We start from the raw sequence: 22,362 nt of genomic DNA, 5'->3' as shown, positions 1-22,362 counted from the left end.
CTTAGACGCTTTGTTACCAGAGTCAGGGTGTGAAACAGATCGTGCAGTTTTCCACCACTCGTTTTGCCTATCGTATAATGGAACAACCAGCTCAATGGATCAATATCCACCCGAATCCCACACATCTGTAAATACATGCCTTGGATCTTAACCCAGAGTTCTTGTGTTTTAGGGCACGACCATATTCCATGTTCCATGTCTGTTTTAGGAGTGTTACATTTAGGACAACTCGTTTGCCTATCAGGTTTTTGTTGAGTAGGCTGTATATTAAATCCACATATTGTTTTGTGCATTATCCTAAACTGGCTGTCCCTCCACTGCTCATTGATAATGTTTCCTTACCAGTTCCCAACCTTGTAGTATTTTATGATCGAGTTCTCCATCTTGTATATGTTTTTTTTTTTTTTTTTTCCCATTTGTGAAAAACCGTTTTACTACACTGTTAACCAAACTGTAACCTCAATTAAGGATATGGCAGTGTTGGATTAGTTTAGAAATCATGCAATTAAAATGCGAGATATCGCACGATTACTCTGAGAAGGGTCTTCAGAAGGTTGTGGGATTTCTCTCTGCATGCAAGGATCCAACAACCAGTAAGTTTGGGCCTGACTTCTGCTAAAAAGTTGGGTTCTTTGGGACATTAGGTGTCCTTGTGAGCAGTTTTGACAAGAACATATTTTGAAAAGCCTTTTTTTTTTTTTTTTTAAATGGCGCAGTCTGAGGCTGCCCACTATTAGGTAATGGGAAATAAGCCGCCCTGGTGAATTTTAGTACTTCAGTCACATTTGTTATCCCCTATTCAAACAGAACTGTTACCACAAATTAGAAAGCAACTTAATAAAAGCTGGTTTCTCCCAAGATGGCTAATGGCCACTCCCTACTACAGCTTAAGGCCTGTTTCACACATCCGTTTTTTGATGTCAGTTGCAATCCGTTAAAATGGAGGAAAACGGATCCGTCTCCGTTATCACACCAACGCACCGGACCGTTGTTTTGATGGATCCGGTGACGGCTGAACTTTAAAGGAACCGCTGCCTGGAAAAAAGAGATTTTTTTTTTTCGGTCCCGAAACAGCGTTTGAGAGTTAAGTGTTCTAGGAGCAAAGCTTCCGCACAGTCGCAGTTAAAAATAGCGGACCGTCAAGTCAAAGCGTTGCAGTGTCCGTCCCATCCGCCCGGGAGACAGAAAAATTTTGGCAGATTCGTCAAAAAACGGGTGTGACGGACGACACTCAAAATCCGCCACTAATGTAAATCTATGGGAAAAACTGATCCGCCCCTTTTTTTGCGGATCCGTTTTTTTTCCGGAAATTGGCGGATTTTGACTGACGCCAAAAACGGATGTGTGAAACAGGCCTTAACCATCTCTTTAGTAGGTACAAAATGAGGTGCCCTGAGTAATGCTGTATGATATTATGGTCTTGTTCAATTGGTTACCGATCTAACTAAAAGTTGTAGCCATGCATGCAAATCTGTACGAGCAAGGACTGGCCTCAGGGCTCCTGGTCCAAGCATGACCACTTCATCTGTCTGAAGATGTCTTGCTTGGGTCAAGAGCCATGGCTAGTCCAAGCATTGTATGGATTACTTGCACAGGACGTCTGCATGAGCACTTGCCCTTATTGTATGGATCTTATTAGGGTTTAAGCCTTTATGTTGTAGGCAATTCGTCATATTGAGATGTTTTGGCACAAGTAGTTTAAAGGGTGTTTTCCACTACTTGGGACAACCCCTTCTCATTCCTCATGTTTAACCCCTTTAAAATAATAACTCCTATATTCTCCTCAAGCGCTGTTCCAGCAGTGTCTGCACCCATGTTCCCCAAGCACACGTAAGGTAATGTCAAGAAGCCCTTCGCCCAATCTGCACTGACATCACTGTCCACCGCCTTCAGATAAATCAAACCTGAACAGGAAGTCAGAGAGCAGCTTGAGCCTTTCCTGTTGATAAAGCCATCCAAAGGCAGGGACAGTGAAGCCAGCCATCACACGAGGTAATGTCACACAAGCTCAGCGCAAGGCTCGTGTGATGGAATAACCTCATGTGATCCCCGGTGTTTTGAGCACAAACACTGCTGGAATGGAAGTATCGTTTTGATTTTTTTATTTTAATGGGACTAAACCAGAATAAAATGGGCTTGTCCTAATGGTGGACAACCCCTTTAGTGTGATTGTATCCTTGGATTTTTTTCTTTTTTAAATGTATTTAGATTTTTTTTATTTTTTTGGTTGGGGTTTGTGGTACTAAGGAATCCAACACGTGAATAGATATGAAGAGGTTTCTATCAATTTTGTGACACATTCCATTAGACTTGAAAAGCATTTAAAAAGAAAATGGTGGTAACCAATCAAAATATATGCTAATGGCCTTTAAAAAGAAAAAAATGCTTAAGCGCTAACAGGCAGGTAGTTGTCACCATTTTTCGCCATCACAGAACAGCCAAAGACAGTTCCTGCTGGCGGTTTAGCGGTCTCTGCTAACATCATGGTTTCTTTTCTGGACTGCTGTCAACTGGGCGTGACTGCTGGTGTCATACTGACAGCAGTAACCAACTCAATTAGAATGATTGCAGTCCTGCTCTGTAAACAGAGCAGAAAAGAAAGCCACTGCTCAACAGGCAAGTAGATAGCAAGTGATTGTTGGTTCATAAAGGCCCAGTCACACATAGCGATCTCGCTAGCGAGATCGCTGCTGAGTCACAAGTTTTGTGACACAACAGCGATCTCACCAGCGAGATCGCTGTGTGTGTGACAGCGATCAGTGACCGGCCCCCCTGCCGGGATCGCTGCAGGAAAGCCCAGGACATTTCTTTGGTCGCTGATCTCCCGCTGGCCAGCACGCATCGCTGCGTGTGACCGGCGGGATCCCAGCGATCAGCTGGTAACTAAGGTACACATCGGGTATCCAAGGGACGGGCGTCCCTTGGATACACGATGTGTACGTTAGTTACCAAGCGCGCTGATGCAGGCCTGGTGGGCAGGCTGTGACTTCTGCTCCCTCGGGTGTATAGCACCAGCCTGTGCTATACACCCCCACCCCCGGGAATGGAAGCCTGCACCGGGCCCCGGTTGTGCTGGTAGTTGCCATGGTACCAGGCGCAGCGGTGCAAACGGGCCTCTGAATTTCCCCGGGATCTTCTGGTTACGCCCCCTGCAGTGCGCGGAGGATTGTGGGAGGATCGTTCAGTTAGTTACCAAGCGTGCTGATGCAGGTACCTGGTAACTAACGTACACATCGGGTATCCAAGGGACGCACGTCCCTTGGATACCCGATGTGTACGTTAGTTACCAGCTGCCTGCAACAGCACACTGGTAACTAACAGAACACAGCGATGCCGCGCGCTCGGCATCTCTGTGCTAATCGCTGGTGAAGCTGTCTGTTTGACAGCTCACCAGCGATCACATAGCGACTTACCAGCGATCCTGACACGTTGATATCGTTGTCGGAATCGCTGGTAAATCGTCATGTGTGATGGGGCCTTAAGTCTTGAAACGTTCTCTGTAATCAAGAGGGGAGACCTTTCAGCTTGCCGCTCACTTCTTCTTGAGCGCTACCCCTAAAAGGCTCTGGCATCACTGTCCTGCCTTCAGAAATCAAGTGTCAAAACTGCACGTGAGCCCCGGGAACGTTTGTGCCATGATTGCTGGAACACTGCCGGCACGGGAGGTAAGTGTTTTTATTCTCACTGAGACAAACCTTCAGATCGAGAAGTTTTCCTAGTAGTGGACAACCCCTTTAAATACATGCTGTCGGAATGTCCTGAGGATGTAGTCCAACTAGTAGTGTTTTTCTATTGACAGTGTGACTAGTGTTTAGCAGTGTGTGTATCAGTGGGTGTGAACAGTACCAGAGAAAACAGTACACAGCCTTGAATGCATACTGATCAGAATGTTCACACAGAATATAATAGATGCTCCTTTTCTGAGCGGCTGCGGGCATGCTATTTTTAGACTAGGGGGGGTCAATATCCATGGCCCCTTGCCAGCCTGAGAATACCAGCCTACAGCTGCCTGCTTTAGCAAGACTGGTTGTCAAATAAGGGGGAGACCCCACACCATGTGTGTTTTTTTTTTTTTATTTTTTTTATTTTAACTAACTAGCTGAAGAGCCCGGCGCTGCCCTGGCATAGTAACTAACTGTGGTTAGTTATAACAAATTATAATTATCCTCCGTCCCAAAGTCCAGTGCCCATATTCCCATCATACATGTCCTCCATCCCATAGTCCCGTGCACATACACCTATCATAAATATCCGCCATTCCACAGCCCAGTGCCCATATACCCATCATACATATCCGCCATCCTATAGTCCAGTGCCCATATACCCATCACACATCCTCCTTCCCATAGTCCTATGCCTATATATCCATCACACATCCTTCATCCCATAGTTCTGTGCCCATATACCAATTATGACATCTTCGCCATGGCAACCCCAATATGACATAACGGTCACCTTTGCAACCCATTATGACAGGAGCGTCGCCATGGCAACCATATATATGGCTGAAACACAACAAAAGAACACAAAATGACAAATTTGCAAAAATACTCTGCAGTAAAAACATGACAGTAATCAGCAAGTGCTGTATAACATACAGGGTATTTAGTCCATACGTTTTCTGCAAAAAATGTATACCAAGCCGCTTCACCACGTCACGGTAACCCTTCACGAAGCAGTCCCTATCTAACGTATTTAAAACCTGAACATGTGAACAGTGTCTAAATGAACAGGATACAGACAGGCGCCTCCTAGCATATGGGCTTGTGGTGTAAGACAGCTCATTTATGTGCATGTCACACAGGAGAGGGGTATGCTTAGCAAGGAAAAACGGATTAAAAACATGTGACATGCACAAGTGTGAACAAGTCAGTAAGACAATGCTCACACATTGATTTTTATATATATAGAGATAAAAACAGCGTGTGGACCCCTCTATTAATAACAAGCCTTGCTAACACTGACAGCTAAGGGTTGCAGCCCCCAGCTGTCAGTTTTGCCTGGTTGGTTATAAAAAATACAAAAACCTATGCAGTTTTTTAATTTATTTAGAGCGCAGGTGTCAGCTGATGAATCTCCCCTCAGCTGCTGCCTGCGCTCTGTTATTAGCGGCAGCAGGAGTAAGCTGATAAAAGCAGTAGTCCCATTAGCCCTATGCCAGTGACGAGAGGTAAACTTTTTACCTCTGATCACAGCAGCGGGCTCACGCTGTCATTTGACAACATGGGAATCGTAGCAGTCTGACTGTCTGTAATTTTACTGCCGATAAGAAGCAGTGTTTTCCGTGCAGTCATGCACTTGACAGTGCAACAAACACCCGATGTTTGGGGGGGCTGAACCCGAACAGCAACACAGACTTCCTGGTGAAGTTCATGTTTGGTGTCTGCCCAAACAGTAGGTGTTCGGTACGGACACCGAACTTTACTGTTGGGTTATGCCCATCTCTAAACATAAGCAAACAATACTAATATTTTAGATATGAAAAATATTTGTATCTGAAGTTGAGTTGCATCAATTTCAAGTGTATAGTGACATAAACTTTTCTTAAGAGACACTTTGAAATATGAAATGAGTGAATTAGAGTTCTAATGTTGGGTGGCAGGAATAGTAAACTTTAATCTCAATAGGAATGCGTGGACACGTGGATGGTCGGGTTTGGCCGAACTATAATCCAAAGTTTGGTTCGGGCATCAGAACTTGACCCTGAACGCAATAGAAGTCAATGGGCTGCCTAACTTTTGTGCTATAAAATGGTCGTAGTAAGGGCTATGGGCTGGCTGAGAAAGGAAGCCAAATGGGAGTAAAAGCTGACCAATTGCCCTGTACACAAATGTGGATAGGGAAATTACTTCTAATAATAATTTAAAAAAAAAAATTGAACCAGGAGGCCAAGGTCTAAATGGAAATGTAGGTGGAAGAGATAGCCGGCACTTTTTTTTTATTTATTTTTTTTATAAATACAATGATCAAAATGAACAAATTGCGGTGGTGTATAACAATGGCTGGGTGCGGCTGGTCTGCTGGGTCCCAAAGATGTGTTTTTAAAATTACTCGGGATCTCGGCAGGCAGACCACTGAGCGATGAGTAACTTATACCTCCATCCTGAGGACTACTTGCCATTTTAAGAATAAACCTTTAAATTCTCAAAGTTAATAATGAGTATGGTAAATCTAATGATCCCATTAGAAATGTTTTGCTTTTGATTATAATGTGTGGTTTTGTTTGTTTTTCTTCAGAGTGCAAATTTACCTGCACCAGTGGCAAATGTTTATATCTTGGATCGCTGATTTGTAACCAGCTCAATGATTGTGGGGATAACAGTGATGAAGAAAACTGCCCGACAGAACACCCTCCACCAGGGATATTTACCTGTAAGTAGCTGCCCGAGCAGCTTAACCTTGTGCCTTTTATTCTTTGTATCTGGTTCAAAGATAATTGACATATTAGTTATTATGTCACTAATGTGTTTTTGCCGTTAAGGTGTCCTTTCTTTCTGAAACCAGTAAGCTTTGCAATTTTGCTAGTATTTATGGATATTTCTCTCTATTAAATGAGTCTTTTTGGTGATCTACACTTATGATAGGTTGTCTATATCAGATTGGAGCTAGAACACCTGGAACAGCCACCGATTATCAGTTCTACAGAGCAGAACATAGCTGCTCCTTCACACTATTTAGTAACCAATCCCAGGTTAGGCAGATTGGTTCTGGTTCAAGTTAGTTAACAGCAGATTAGTGGTGTGGCTGGATGTAAAACCTCCACCAGTTTGATACTGATGACATATTTAAAAGATTGATCTCTGCCAGAGCAGAGGTGTTATAGCTGCTGTTAACCATTTAAATGCTGCTATCAATCTGACAGCATAATCTTAAATTAAGCAGTTGCCGATGCATTGGCTTCCGTCAACCACCTCTTTACCATTGCAGAGTAGGCTGTTCGTACCTAAGTAAATAGTGTTTAACCAGCTCCTGCAATGCCAGATGACTGAAAGTGAGCAGTTGAGATGAAAAACGTTATTTTCTCCCTTTAGCTGCCGCTCCAATCAACAAAAACAATTAAATGCTATTTACCTACATTTTGCTTGTATATCTGCATGTACATGGCACTTCTTTACATGACAGGTTACCTTTAAGTGTCTTTTTGACAATCTCTTCATGAGAACTGCTGGGCATCAGTGAGCTACACTGGCTTTACATATTTAGCCTATTTTTCATACATCGGTCAAACAATGGATTGTAGCGGAGTGCAAAGATGTGGCTCAATTGTTGTGTCCTGATGGGAGTTAACTGAATCATAGGCATATACGAAGCACATCGCTTAGATCAAAAGACGTGGTGATCAGGCTGGTCGTAGTCTGTATGTGTGATTTCTAGATGCAGGTGATTTCCTGACCTGAATTTGGCAGCCTCAAATTGGCCCTTCAGATTGTTGAGGTGAGGTCAGGAGACTTTCAGTCTAAAAGTCACATTGCCGTACATGGACTATGAAAAATAAATGTGCATAGCCATCTTCATAGGAATTTGTGTACACATACTAAAAATCCATTGATTGATGAAGGCTTACTTATTAAAAAATCCTGCCATCGCTCAGGTGAGGGGGCATCTAAAGTGCAAAAAGCATGACCATCTAAAATAGTCCACAGAAAGACAGACCTTTAAAGAGAACCTGTCAAATAAAGAACTGCTATTTTTCCTCATTTAAAAACAAATCAGTGAATGATAAACATTTGTTAAATTTATGCCTAGTTAGTATGGGGTAAGGGTATAGGTTCAACCATAATGCATAAACCAATCTGGACGGTACTAGCACAAAGGTCTGCCTGCTGATCTGTGTCTATCAAATGGACCAAACGCTCAGTACAAGAATTGTGCTCATTTACATAGTGTTTATTTTTTTAAGTATAAATTTAAGTCCTTTTTGAAACCATGAACTTTGACCTGGTCATGAGGTAGACTATTCCACGATTAGTAAAGAATCCTTTTCTCCATTGGTGATTAAACCTTTCTTTAGGCAGAAGGAGTGGCCCCTTGTCTTTTTGAGGTGGTTTTACCTGACCTGGCTTTTTTGTAAGGGCCATTTATGCACTTGTTTAAGTTAATAATTTCTATTCTCTAGACTAAATGTAATGCATTCAATATTTTCTCCAAGATTCTCCATGCTTTTATATCATTTTTTGGGGGACACGTCTATTCCAGTTCTTTTGAACTTGTGACCTGTTTTGAATTTTTTGATTTGTAGCTAGAGAGACTTCTGCTCTGCTTTTGGTTTGTCCAGCACATTTAGATTGTGCCTTCACCTTGGTTTATGGATTGTTAATTCTTGTGTATAATATACAATTGGGATTTAAGGTGGTTTTCTGCACTGCTGGTGAGGTTCCACGGATGAATCAGGACACCGAGGATGGAGAAATGTGGTTTTTATTACCTAAACATATCGAAGTTATCTAACTTCTCTGTTAGGATACAACCACAGTTTCCTGAGGGAGAAGTTGGATAACTTTGAAACAAGTAGATAATAAAAACCGCATATTTCTCCGTCCTGGGTGTCCTGATTCATCTGTGGAACTTCACCAGCAATGCAGAGAACCACCTTGCATCCCAGTTGTATATTATCCTGGTTTTTAACCTGTGGCTTGCAGCAGTTAATTCTATTGCTCAGAAAAGGCTGTGTGATCACAACCTCATCAGGTGAGCAAGGTTTCTATATCCTTTGTGTGTACCATTAGATCAAACCCCATTGCGCTTTGTTCCCTAGTTTTGTTTTCCCCAGATTCTTGTGGCTTATAGCACTGTATGTGACCTTCTAAACTCCATAGTAAATCCTAGTGTCCTTTTTAAGCCTAGTACTGTGCTGTATGTTTACTAGTGGGGTAAAATAATTTATGCATTTGTGCTAGCCTTTTGTGTGAATCGTGTCAAATAGCTGGGCGTGTCCAAAAACTCATTATTATGGTGTGATTATCTTCAAGAATTGTATGAAGAAAACAGACATGCTACGCTCTGGAGAGTCTCGCTGGATGTCAGTCTCCACGGGTGAGCCGCAGGTGTATCTGGACGCGCAGCGGACATGGGATTTCTTGAAATCCCATCCACTATGCTGTAAGATCTGGATGCTGCGAAAGTACGCAACGTCAAACCCGCAGCGTTCACTGATCGTGTACACGTACCCTTAGTTTAACTTGACTTTCCCTCCAATTGCATTTTTCTATTTAGACCTTTAAGTTGCCTGATATGGAAGTTTGTTTTTTCTTTGTGACCATAAACATTTTTTTTTTTTTTTTTCCATCGGATTGAATGGAATAATGTGTTGCAGTTTTCCTTTTGCAGCAGTTTCCTTGAAAAGTAAAAAATCTGGCACATTGATCCTATCTGTTCCCCCTTATTTTATCTGTGTGGGTGATTGCCATGTAATGTGTTTGGCTGCATCCATACAATCAAAATTTGATCAAATTGAAGAAATCAGAATGTTACTGCCCACTCAAATTTATTCTTTGATCCTGATTACGGACACCCAAACATAACATGACCTTTAACCCCTTAGTGACGGAGCCAAATTTTTGAAATCTGACCAGTGTCACTTTATGTGGTAATAATTCTGGAACGCTTCAATAAATCCCAGTGATTTTGAGATTGTTTTTTTCGTGACACATTGTACTTTATGATAACGGTAAATTTAGGTCAATATGTTTTGTTTTTATTTATAAAAAAAATCAGAAATTTGAGAAAAATGTTAGAAAATTGCTAATTTTCTATCTCTGGTTATCCCTTTAATCCAGATAGTCATACCACACAAAAACATTCATAAATAACATTTTCCACATACTTGCTTTACATCAGCACCATTTGTAAAATGTTCTTTTATTTTGTTAGCATTTTAGGAGGTTTAAAAATGTAGCAATCATTTTTCATTTTATCAAGGAAATTTAGAAAAAACATTTATTTTTTTTTTAAGGGACCTATCCAGGTTTGAAGTGACTTTGGGGGTCCTATATATTGGAAAACCCCCAAATGTTATACCATTTTAAAAATCGCACCCCCTGACATATTGATAACTGCTGTCAGGTAGTTTATTAACCCTTCAGGTCATTTTCAGGAATTAATGCAAAGTGGTATGACCGAAATAAAAAAGTGTATTTTTACCACCTAAATGCCGCTAGCTTCTGAACAGGTTACAACAGCCGTCAGGCTCTAAGGCCGCTATTTGGTCGTGAATTGCCATGGCAAACATCAGGACCACAGAATCATGATCTCAGGGTGCTGATGGGGATAAAGAGGAAGCCCCCATACTCTGTTAACCATTTATATGATGTTGTCACTATTAACAGCAGCATAAAATGATTTGGACTGTGCAAACACTGATCGTAGCTGATGCAGCAATTTGTCAGCTATAGTGTACAGCTGACAGCTGCTGGATTGTCACCTGTATGGGGATGCTATTCTCTTATGTCACGTCAGTTAAAAGACGTATTGGCGGTCATTAAGGGGTTAAGGTAGGTTCAAATAAGTGTATGGAATAAAAGTTCAGGGTTTCATCCAGAAAATTGGGACAACTCTTTTCTACTGCAGCTGAACCGCTACAGTTTCCCATATTACAAAATTGCAATGCGTCCATGAAGATTAGATACTATATTACATCTCTGTACAGCTTCCGTTGCTTCCTCCCTCAATGCAGATTCGGTGAGTGAAGAAAAAAATTGCAGATCTACGTTGCCTTATTAAATACTGGTCCAGGTGCTATTTGTGGGTGGTTGTTTTTTTTCCCCATGGACAGCACTCAAAGCGAAAAGTCATGAATGAGTCCTTAGGGAAGGTGCACACAGTCCGTAATTCCCAGTGCTTTGGATGCAGCACGTGTCCGCTGCGTCCAAAGTGCTGCCGGCTTTTGAACGCAGGTGATTCCACATGTGTTCATTGAACCGTGCACGATCACCGCGTCCAATACGTTGTACGGGTGAAATTGACATGCTGCAGTCTGGAGAGACGCGCCACATGTCCGTCTCTGCAGAGGATCCGCCAGTGTCGGTGCACGCATAGTGGGCATGAGATTTCTTGAAATCCCATCCGATGTGCTGTAACATCTGGATGCTGCGGAAGTATGCAGCGTCCATCCCGCAGCGTTTACTGACCGTGTGCACCTATCCTTAATGATGGCTGTATAATTAAACTGCGAATGATCAAATGCAAAATGAAAACTATATGGAATTATGGCATAATATGGAAGACACTTGTATCCCATGACAAATAACACAATGGTGGTTCATCATATAGAAGTGTCATCTGCTGTACCTGTACATGCCATAAATGAGAATAAGGCTTTACAGAAATGTTATAAAAAAGATGATTCATTGGAACATTATCAAAGCACTGTCGGGGCATCGCTCTGTGAAAGCTGAGACACCGGGATGAAATGCTGAATTAAAAGGTGGAAATGGTGACTATGATCTAATTACATGTAGGCCACGGTCGTCTCCAGTTAATTGTCGTCTGATCATTTCATCAAGCTAAAATGTGTCTGCAGCATGTCAGATTTATGCTCTCTTTAACCACTGTGATATTCACTTACTGTTAGTCTGCTGCGTGTTTATTAAGACGCGTGTGTTCTTGACTCTTCCTCGTATCCAGTCACTATCATTCTTCTCCACTAAGAAGTAATTATCGGTTATTGGTTCCTGAGTGAGTCCTTCATGATTAGGCTTTCGGCCATATAACTTCTGAAAGCATCTGAGCATCCCATTAATTGGAAACAAAGTGTTAATAGCCCGTAGTGCCGCTCAAGCGCATATTCTAGCGGGTAACGATCCTGATGTGGCAGCTGGCAACGTTTTGAGAGAATTTTGTAAAATACAAATGTGTATCATACTCTAGTTTCTAGGAAATGAAATTCCTCACGGACACTATTTATAGATTAACTCTGCTTGGTCCTCAAGACCGAGGTTTTACCTTGCTTTATGAAAAATGCAATCGATACATCAGGCTGCTTCGAGGAAAAACTGGCTGTCATGGCACGCTACAGTCTTGCACTTGTCTGTTCTTATTACTGGGTGTTGTATTAATGCCATTACTAAAAGAATCTTGAGGTGTATTGCAGAGAACTGCACTAATGTCTGATACTTGGGAAATGCTTTATTTCATCCATAAATGTAGAAGCTCGGCCATGTCAAAAGAAAATAGTTTCGGGGAAATATTATGTGGTTTTAAAATTAAAAAAATATAATCTGGCAGATGAGAAAGTTCATTTTTATTTGTGGAGAAATAAACTTTGTATGCTGCCATTTTGTTTTAAAGAGGAAGGTTGTCAGAGGGCAATATGTTTCGGTGCCGTTGAGCGCAATTTTGACCACCTCACTTCATACTAATGAGTCTTCTAAGTGTAGACATAGCTCTGTCTGGTACTCACCGTGAGGTTGTTGTGACTTGTGACGCCAGCGCTGTCGTCACTGTTCCCGCTTTCGGACAAATCTAACCTGATGATGACGTCCGGTCTCAGCCGCAGCCCAAACTTCCTCTTCATGATTGATTTGGCTGGATGTGGAAACATTGACGCCAGCACTGATTGGACACCAGCATCACGTGTCACAGCACCGCATGAGTGGCCCCACGCCGCGGGAACTGAGCTAACACAGAAGGGGATTCTAGGCTTTATTTTACGTGAGCCAAACATTTTGATCAAGAAGGGATTGTTCTAGTAGCGGACAAACCCTTTAAACTATCACTATGTTTAGTAAACTGGTATGGGGGAAAAAGTGACTATGGAATATCATTTGCTGTCAGAAGGATTCTTGTAGAAATTAGTGTTGGAAAACAATCTACGGGCTTGTTTGTGTGAACTTAAAGCATACCACTACTTAAAAAAAAAAAAAAAAAAAAAAAAAAAAAATAGATGCAGGACTAAACAATGCAATTTTGTGTTTAATTAAATCACTAAGGTTTTTGTTTGTAATCCGCAACATGGACCAACAGAGGTCTGGGCTGACCTAAACTAGGCAGCGTCCTGTTTGTCGCTCTTGGCTTTTTTGATTGAGTCTGAGGCAAAACCGGCAGAGGGAATTATCATCATGGTGAGGTTAGGCCAGGAAGGATCTGGGGAGCAGTCTAAGACGGTCCGGTCAAGACGTGTGCCGCAGAAGCATCAGCGAAGTAGGGAAAGATGAGGAAACACATAAATTCCATGATGTGGCAACTGTGGATGTAACGTGTGAAGTTCTAAGTAAAGAGTGTTCAAGTTATCCTGGACTGTGTCTCAGTTACTGGGGGTTCACCTGGAAGAGGGGCTGTCTCCGCCTGGGAAGTGCCCAGGGGGAGATGCAGGTACGTGGAGAAGTTGAATACAGTTTTGTGAGGGAAGGTCTGCAGACAGATGCTCGTGTCTCTGGCCATGACTACATTCCTGGCCTTCCCTTACTTCCTCACGAGTACGACTGTATTAGTACAGTTTAAATTAGTGTTGTGTGAAAGTAAACAATGCTTGACCAACTCATTGCTCTGACAATGTCTTGAGTAAACTATGCATGACCAGTTCAACTCTCCCCACTGTTAGATTTGTAATTGCGTATTTTTTTCATCAACTCATTATAAATTTTTTTTTTTTTTTTGTTCACAATAGTCACTATTCTCAGAATCACAATTTTTTCCACTAAATTTTATCAATTTGCCCTTTTTACCAAAAATGTTTTAAGGTTTCACATATGTCTTGCATTGGTGCCAACATGTATTGTATCTTGTGTGGTGGAAGCAAAGCTGATCTTTGTGATCCTGAGAAACTGAGCAAAACCTGCTTTTTGTCTGCAGCATTTTCACTGCCAGATCAGTTTTTGGCTGCTGCGAAAAGCACTTTGTGAGCGCCTTTAAAAATGTAGTTGAGTGGTGTGGTTTTGTCATAATTTTTTTTTTTTTTTTTCTTTACTTTAGATCTTTAGATTGGAATAAAATAGTTGATTCTCCTTTTTTCTGTCCAAATACCTCTGCCCATGAGTTGTGTAGCTTATAGATGTTGTAGGTAGTGCACATTCCTCCACTTCTCTCTGGCTTCGTACTCCACACTGTTTTCCATCTGCTTTCATAAAGTTCATCCTCGTTTAGTTTCCAAAATGTTTAATCAAACTACATTAGGATCTGAAATAAATCCCCTTATCTGTCTCTAATGTTCAGTAAAGTGAGAAAAGCATAGGTAAGCCGTATGTCATCTTGATGAGAGGAGGATACTATTAATGAATATTGTATGTACCATGTTTTTGAAGGGTAGAACCATAAGCAGATTTCTATGTCACCAGCAGTATGAGGTTTATTGAAACCTAATGTAATAGATCTTACAAATACTTGAACTGCCCCCCAATTCACAAATTAAACTCAATAGTTACAAGTCTGACTTGTTTAATCGGCACCATATGAATAGCAGGCTGCCAGCGGTGAGTCGTAATGCATCCACAAACAGCCATGTGTAAAGCAATAGGTGAGCAGCAGAAATAATCCATCCTGATCGAGAAGCTACAGCTCTGGAGGAGATTAATGTTCCTTATTGTTTTTCAAACCGAAAGTATAAAAATGGAATTACGAGGATATTCATTGCTTGTCTGGATGCAAGTATTCTTTACCAACTACATGGGTATCGTCAGCCATAGTTGGAAAGTGTTACTGCTGTGCCAGATATGGAAAAATGGTCCCTATTGTATATACAAAACTCCATTCCGGGTTTTGTTTTGTTTATTTTTGTTTTTTTTTTACTTATTGGTGGTACTTTTGTTTCTGTTCTATAAAATGGCAATAATCATGCAAAAAAACTGTACTGAACATTAGTTGGGTTTCTGAATGTCTAACTGGCATTTTGCAATTTTTCCAGTGTAGTCAGTGACTCATAATCCCAACAGGAACGATCTGTGAAAGTGCCTTGCCCCGGCAGGAGAACTTGAAATCTGGTGTAACATGTCAATGATTCAGTTTTCTGAAAGTGTTTTGATGTTATGGGGGCATTTTGACTGTCCATTGTGGCTTGTTATAAGGTTACTATGGATAGCGTTTTTGGGGGCGGTTACTTTTGTTCAGTTACTTTTGTCGTTTTGTGGGATAATGTGGCTTTTACGTAAAATAACTTGGTTGGCACTGTTTTGTAAGCCTTTCCATAATTCTTTTACAGGAGCTCTTTGGCTTGTGGGAGAAGGGATTAAAGTCGCTCAGCCTGGCCTTAAGCAATAAGGTCATGTGCGCACGTGGTGTATGTGCGTGCACAAAATGCTGCAAGGTTTCCTCATCTCTTGGCAGAAAAATGCAGCGGAAAATAATACACGCGTTTTTGATGTTTTTTAGATGCGTTTTTTTATGCATTTTTTTCACTCTCCATTGAATGGGTCAAAAACGTAGTAAAAAAATGCAAAAATTGACATGCTGCAGAAAAAACTCACTGCAAATACAGACTGAAATTTACTGATCATGTGCACAACACTTCAGGATTGTCATTGAGTTACCTTGCAATAAGTATTCCATTGCATTTTAAACCATTTATACACGTTAAAAAAGCAGCAAATACGCATCATGTGCACATAGCCAAAGGCTAAATTTACACATTGTTTTTTTTTTACTGCAAATTAAGTCTTGGGATTTTTTTTTTCAGTACCCATGAAAGCTAACATTTTGGAAATCTTGTGGACACGCGTGTTTTAATTCCTAGCTGAATTTGAGAACTGCAGCTACTTTTGGAAACCTGCAGAATATCAATGCTTTCAGTGTTTTTTCACCCTTTGAAAGCGTTGTGTGCAAAAATAACTCTAACCATACGGTTTTTCGGAGTTTAGTATGTACTGTAGACAAGCAATAATATAAGCTGCAACCAAAACTTAGAACAGCCTGCTTTTTGGAAGTGGCTTCTTTACTACCAGGAGCAGGTATTGCCTGCAGGAAAAAAAAATACTGCATAAACGCCATGTGTGAACATTAGCGATGAACGAACGTGCTCGAATGTGTAATCCGGGCATGCTCTGGTGCTAAGAGTGACTTTTCTCACATGCGGGGATTGTCTAACACAGGCAAACCCCTGCATGTTTTGCCTGTCAAACAGCCACTAGTTATACAGCCACGGGGACTCGAACACCTTTTACCAGCACGCCGAAGTCACTCGGTTAGCACCCGAACATGCTCAGATAATACATCAGAGCACGTTCGCTCGTCTCTAGAGAATATAGCACAAGAAGGAATAATTTGGAGGCCCTGCTCTTTAGCCTGATCATTTTTCAATATATTTCACAAAGTACCTTTTAAAACCAGTAACTTGTTTAAAAAAAAAAAAAAAAAAAATATATATATATATATATATATATATATATATATATATATATATATATATATATATATATATATATATATATATATATATATATATATATATATTTTTATTTTTTTTTTTTTTTCTTCTCTTTTATCATGAGATTTATTAACTGGGGAGAAGATGGACTGTCTGGTACATCAGAGAGAACATCTACATATTGACCTCATAGGATCAATGAATGTGGATAATACATGAAATGCACTGCATCCTGCAATGATCGGCCTTGCAGTGATGAATCACATGTTGGAGCTGGGCAGCGACAAACAACACTGACCACAGCTAATTGCCAGCAGTGACAGAGAGCTGCATGGATATGAGTAAAGTATACCATTTCTTTAACTATATAAGCCTTAGTACCTTCATAAGTTGTCATGATCGTTTTTATTGACAAGCTGAGTCTTTTTAAAGCACTGTATATGCACTGTTGCACTTTGTAATCTAGATCTTCGGACATATGCACATATGTTGTATGGAGCACCTGTAAATGTTACTATGGCAATGGCCATTTTGAATATGTAAAACAGATTAATTATTGAAATTGTATACACATGTGTTACTACTATTTAAGTTTGTACTGACTATGAGCACATTGCTTGATAAAGACGGGTCACCGTTGAAACGTTGCCACTTGAGGATCAGTAAAGTATCCACTTTTTTTTACATTTGAGTGCTGCCTATTTTTTTTACTTTTGTTAATTTGGCTGTTCGGACACTGCTGAATAGGTTTTGCACCAACTATTTAATTTTGGTAGTGCTGCCCTTTTTTTGATAGATAGAGATAGATAGATAGATAGATAGATAGATATTTTCTCTTTTATCATGAGATTTATTAACTGGGGAGAAGATGGACTGTCTGGTACATCAGAGAGAACATCTACATATTGACCTCATAGGATCAATGAATGTGGATAATACATGAAATGCACTGTATTTGAGAATATTTTTTATTGAGAAAACGTACGGTAGATTATCTGACTGAATAGCCATTCTTCTAGGCAATTAAATACCGGCGAAGAAGCATCTTTGGTGGTCTATGAAGCTTGTGGAACCCTTGCACTATGCTCTGCCTGTTCAATGTTCTGCCATAGTAATTAATAAACATGTCTGTGCACCGACAACTCATGGAGAGAAGATGTTTTAGCAGGTTTAGCAGCTTTGTAGTACTCCTGGGATAAGAGCTTTTATTGTTGGTGTAGCTATACACACTTGATGGGCATTAAGTCTACCCAAGCACCAACAGAAAATATACGGCAAGCAGAGACTCTTCACATGCTCTAATCATTGTCCCTCTGAATTCTGATTAACTAATGCCCAATGAATGACAATACCTTATTCTTCTCTGAAACTGTATCGAACAACTTTTTTCATATTCTAGTGCATCTTTGATTTTCACTCTAGAACTTCTTATGAAACAAATGTAGTATTAGACCCACAGACCAACACTTCAAAAATTGGGTCAATAGTTTGGTGTCCTGCACATTTTTTGCATAGTGTTTGTATATACATACGCACGCACGCACGCTCAGAACTTGCCCAATCATTGTGTAAGGGTCCCGTTAAATTTACCGATGCACCAGCCATCCCGACAACGATACGACCCAGTCTGGATCGCTGGTGCATCGCTAAATGGTCGCTAGTGAGCTGCCACACAGGCAGATCTCACCAGAGATGCAGCAGCGGTCGTTACTTACCTGTCACACGCAGCGATGACTACTTCCGCCTGCGTCCATGCGTCGCTAGTCGGCACCAGCGGGACACCAGCGAGAAGAAAATGGCCCAGGATGTTCGCGTGCGATCAGTTTTATCCAGCGGGGGAGCCGGTCGCAGGTACGTGTCACATGTAGCGAGATCGCTAGCGATATCGCTGTTGCGTCACAAAATCGGTGACGCTTTAGCGAGATCACTAGCGATCTCGCTATGTGTTAAGGGGGCTTTAGTCAATGATTTCTCCTGCGGGTGAGTGGTTGATCCTTAGTGGATCCCATCTTTAAGAAAGGAAGGAGATGGCAAGAGCAGGATTACCTCCTTGACCTCTGTGCCATTGAATTTTCAGGTTCCAGTCCCCTTTTTCTCACTAACATAGCAGTCCTCTCGCATTACATTTTTTTTTTTTTTTTTTTTCATAATGTCCAGGGCTTCCAAGTACTTAACGACACAGGCCAAACTATATGGGTATTGTAGATTAACAAGGACAAACACCTCTGAAGGGTAAATTGATGCCCCCATACAACGTTCCATTTCTAACATATATTGCCTAATTATCAAACCGAATCTTGCTGAGCTACCATACATGAGCAAATATTGCATACAGGTACAAAACGATGCTTTAGTCTTTTCACTGTATTTTGAAAAAATAATTTACTGTATCTAACCCCGGGATCAATTAATCTTAAGTAGTGTAGATATATATAATGATTAGAAACGGATATTAAATGGCAAAAGTTGTAAAGCTTTTTTTTTTTTTTTACTTGAAAAGTATGGCAACAATAAGAACTTATATCACATCACACAGGTTAAAAACGGAGATGGGGGAACAATTGGATATGTAAAAAATAGCCTATGGAAATATAAAAATCACAGTATTGCACTAACCCATAGTCTGAAATCAATGCAGAATATCTGGCACACACATTCTAGAATAGAATTAGATGCTATATTTCACTAACCAAGATTAAATCATTAAAGGAATATTAAAGATCTGATCATGTCTAAAAAAAAAAAAAAAAAAAAAAAAAAAATGGATATACAGTACCTCTTTATAATAGATACACTGGTACAGACCCAGCTACATCGATGGTAAGATTGTTCCCTTCGCCATTCCAACATGCGATTCATGTAAGCTTCCTACACAAACCTAAAAACTCAAGACAGAAACAGAATGAACAAATGCTCTGCTGTAAGTAAATGAGTAAAAGCAATAGTGCATATAAATATCATTCGGTACTTTGAACATAGTTTTTGATGTAAAAAAAAAAAAAAGCGTAAAAGCCATACCACCGTCAAGGTGTACCCAAGCTTGGGATGGTCCTAAACTTAGTATTAATACCTTGCCATGCGTTATAGTGATGTCCTGTTGAATAAGGGCTGAGCAGGATCGACCAGTGGGGACCTTTTTTTAAATGTAATATCCAGCTCAAAGGAAGCTAGGCCGCAAGGTTTTTGCATTTAGTGCAGGTAAGTAGTGATGGGCGAGTAGAATCTTTGCTCGAGTGATCGAGTATTTTGGCGTGCTTGGAGATTGTTTTCCTCGTCTTATCTGCATGATTTGCGACTTGTAGACAGGCTGAATACAAGTGGGAATTCCCTAACAAACAGGCATTCCACACATGTAATCAGTCTGTCTAGCAGTTGCAAATCATGCACCTGAGACAAAAAAACTAAATCTCAGAGCACGCCAAAATACAAACCACCTGAGCATGCTCGGGGAAACCCTAGCAACGAGTATACTCGCTCATCACTACAGGTAAGTTGTCACATGGTAAGGTTTTAATATTAGAGGTTAGGAGCATCGCGAACTTGGGTTCACCTTAACGTTGGTCTGATAGCTTTTATGCTTTATATTTTTTTTTTTTTTTGTCTTTTTGATGGAAAGTCATCCAAACTTCTAAATGTGTTCACACACAGGACCATGAAAGGTGTCATGTATTTAAATTTCAATTTAATTTGACATGTCAATGTTAACTAAAAGCTTATTATATACAAATAGTGATGAGCGAGTATACTCGTTGCTTGGGTCTCCCTGAGCTTGCTCGGGAGACCTCCGAGTATTTTGGTGTGCTCGGAGATGTAGTTTTCGTAGCCTCATCTGCATGATTTGCGACTGCTAGACAGCCTGAATACACATGTGGAATGCCTGTTAGGGAATTCCCACTTGTATTCAGCCTGTGTACAAGTCGCAAATCATGCAGCTGAGATGACTAAAATGAAATCTCCGAGCACACCAAAATACTTGGAGATCACGCGAGCAAGCTCAGGGAGACCCGAGCAACGATGCTACTTGCCCATCACTATATACAAACTATTTGTGGATGTTCTCCTGTCCACCACCCAAATGGGTTTGCCTTGGTTTCCTCTTACACTCCAAAGTAATACTGATAAAGATTTCAGATTGTGAGCACCAATGGGAACAGTGGTGTCTATAGAGTGCAGTAAGATTAATAGTTCTGTTAAGTAAGTGTATTAACGCTTGGTGACCAGGCAAAATTAAAAGAAAAAAATCTGACCATTGTCACTTTATATGGTAATAGCTCCGGTACGCTTCAAAGCATCCCATTGATTTTGAGGTTTTTTTTCATGACACGTTGTACTTTGTACTTTGATAATGGTAAATTTATCTAAATATTTTCTGTTCATAAAAATATCAAATTTAACAAAAATTTAAATGGCAATTTTTCAAACTTAGATTATTTCTTTAATCCAGAGAGTCAGAACACACAATCATTAATAAATATTTCCCTCATATCTACTTTACATAAGCACCATTTGTAAAATGTTTTATTTTAAAAGGTTTAAAAATGTAGCAGTAATTTTTCATTTTTTTTTAAAGAAAATTTAGAAAATTTTATTTTTTCAGTGACCTATTAAGTTTTGTAGTGACTTTGGGGGTCCCTATATATTGGAAACTACAGAATGCGATACCATTTTAAAAACTGCACCCCTCAACGTATTCAAAATTGCTTTCACATAGTTTAACCCTTCAGGTGCTTTTCAGGAGTTAATGCAAAATGGCATAACCGGAATGAAGAAATGTATTTTTACCATCCAAGTGTTGATAACTTCTGAACAGGCCGCTGTAGTCAGCAGACTTTCAGGACTTTATTTGGCCCTTATTTTCATTGGCTGTTACATGATAAATGGGGGTCATAGATTGATGAACATGGCATTTATGATGGGTCTTGTGCATTTATACTGAAAGGTCTCAACACACTTTAATTAAAATCTTAAATATTGTAAGTTAATACAGTATATTCATGAATTTAGTACCTGCAGTTAGAACAGTGATATCAACTCTGACGCCACCCAAAATGGAGTCCAACATTACAGCCCTGGATATAGTTATACATGGAAGCTAAGCCGGTACTTTGTCCCCTTCATTCAACATATAAAAGGATACATCCAGGTGTGGACATACAGTACAAGTTGCAGCACTTTTTCTACGTCTCCTAATTGGAGGAATAATGAAGTGATTGTTTTGTGTTTTTTTTGGTTTTTTTTTTTAAGTTATCGTTCCAAATCTATCATTTCTCGCTATTAGAAGGTAAAACTGTATAATCAAGACAAAATGGCAGGTGTGTAGGTTACCTTGTAAAATATAAATGCTCAGTCAATACGTTCATGAACTGGAAATAAATCCTATTTGCACCTTAGAGTAAAAGTACATGACCATGTTCATTATAGTAGAACATCCTAGATTTTTACTTTTTGTGGCTTCTTTTATGCGTCGTGCTTCTGGTGAAAGTTATCCTCTACTTTAAAAATTTAGCAGTCTAGAGTAGATGTTAATTCACGTCTGGCACTGCCATTGTAAGAATTACAACAATGATAGTAATTTGCAGCATCAGGTTACCGTTTCCTAGAGGGATGGGAGATGGAACAGAGCAACTAAAATTGTTTGGATTGTTAGCGTTTGCCATCCGCCAGGCTTGCCAGACAGATGGATCATGAATACTGTCTAGACTAACTGTACAGGGGGAAGCTGTGGTCTCTCAAAGCAGACCACGAGACTGGGGAACACAAGGGCTCGCCATTAATGCACTAGAAATCAGAAGCTTATGTTATTGGGATAATAAAATCCTGCTGTTCATTGGAAAAATCGGATGCATACTGTACTGTTAAAGGCATGGGCAACATCTGAAGCCAACGACTTCAGAATCTTCTATTTGATGCCTGGTATTAGAAATGTCTGTACTGTACCTATTATCCATATGTTATTGTACATTAAAGAACAGATTGTAGAAACATTCCTGATCTTGCATTATTCGGTGCATGTATTTCCTATAGAAAAGTGGTTCTTCAGCAGCTTCTCAACATTGTCATCCAAGGCATCA

At 40.3% G+C, this 22,362-nt stretch overlaps 1 protein-coding gene across 5 annotated transcripts in view; it reads left to right on the top strand.

The window, feature by feature from the left end:
- LDLRAD4 (low density lipoprotein receptor class A domain containing 4) overlaps window positions 1-22,362 on the top strand; it is a 333,357-nt gene that overhangs the window by 174,241 nt on the left and 136,754 nt on the right. For 2 of the 5 annotated variants that reach the window (XM_073590035.1, XM_073590034.1), the window contains exon 3: window positions 6,238-6,372. The exons of 2 other annotated variants lie outside the window; for them this stretch is intronic. In XM_073590035.1, coding sequence (XP_073446136.1) covers window positions 6,238-6,372 — 135 coding nt within the window. Of the gene's footprint in view, window positions 1-6,237; window positions 6,373-16,415; window positions 16,638-22,362 lie in introns of those variants that run through there. One more of the 5 variants, XM_073590038.1, reaches the window with a different exon arrangement.

Source organism: Dendrobates tinctorius, unplaced genomic scaffold (assembly GCF_039654945.1).
Source record: "Dendrobates tinctorius isolate UK_male_01 unplaced genomic scaffold, ASM3965494v1 ptg000115l, whole genome shotgun sequence".
Taxonomy (NCBI): Eukaryota; Metazoa; Chordata; class Amphibia; order Anura; family Dendrobatidae; genus Dendrobates; species Dendrobates tinctorius.
Note: the sequence above shows the minus strand (reverse complement) of the source record. Positions and strands in the feature narration are given on the sequence as shown.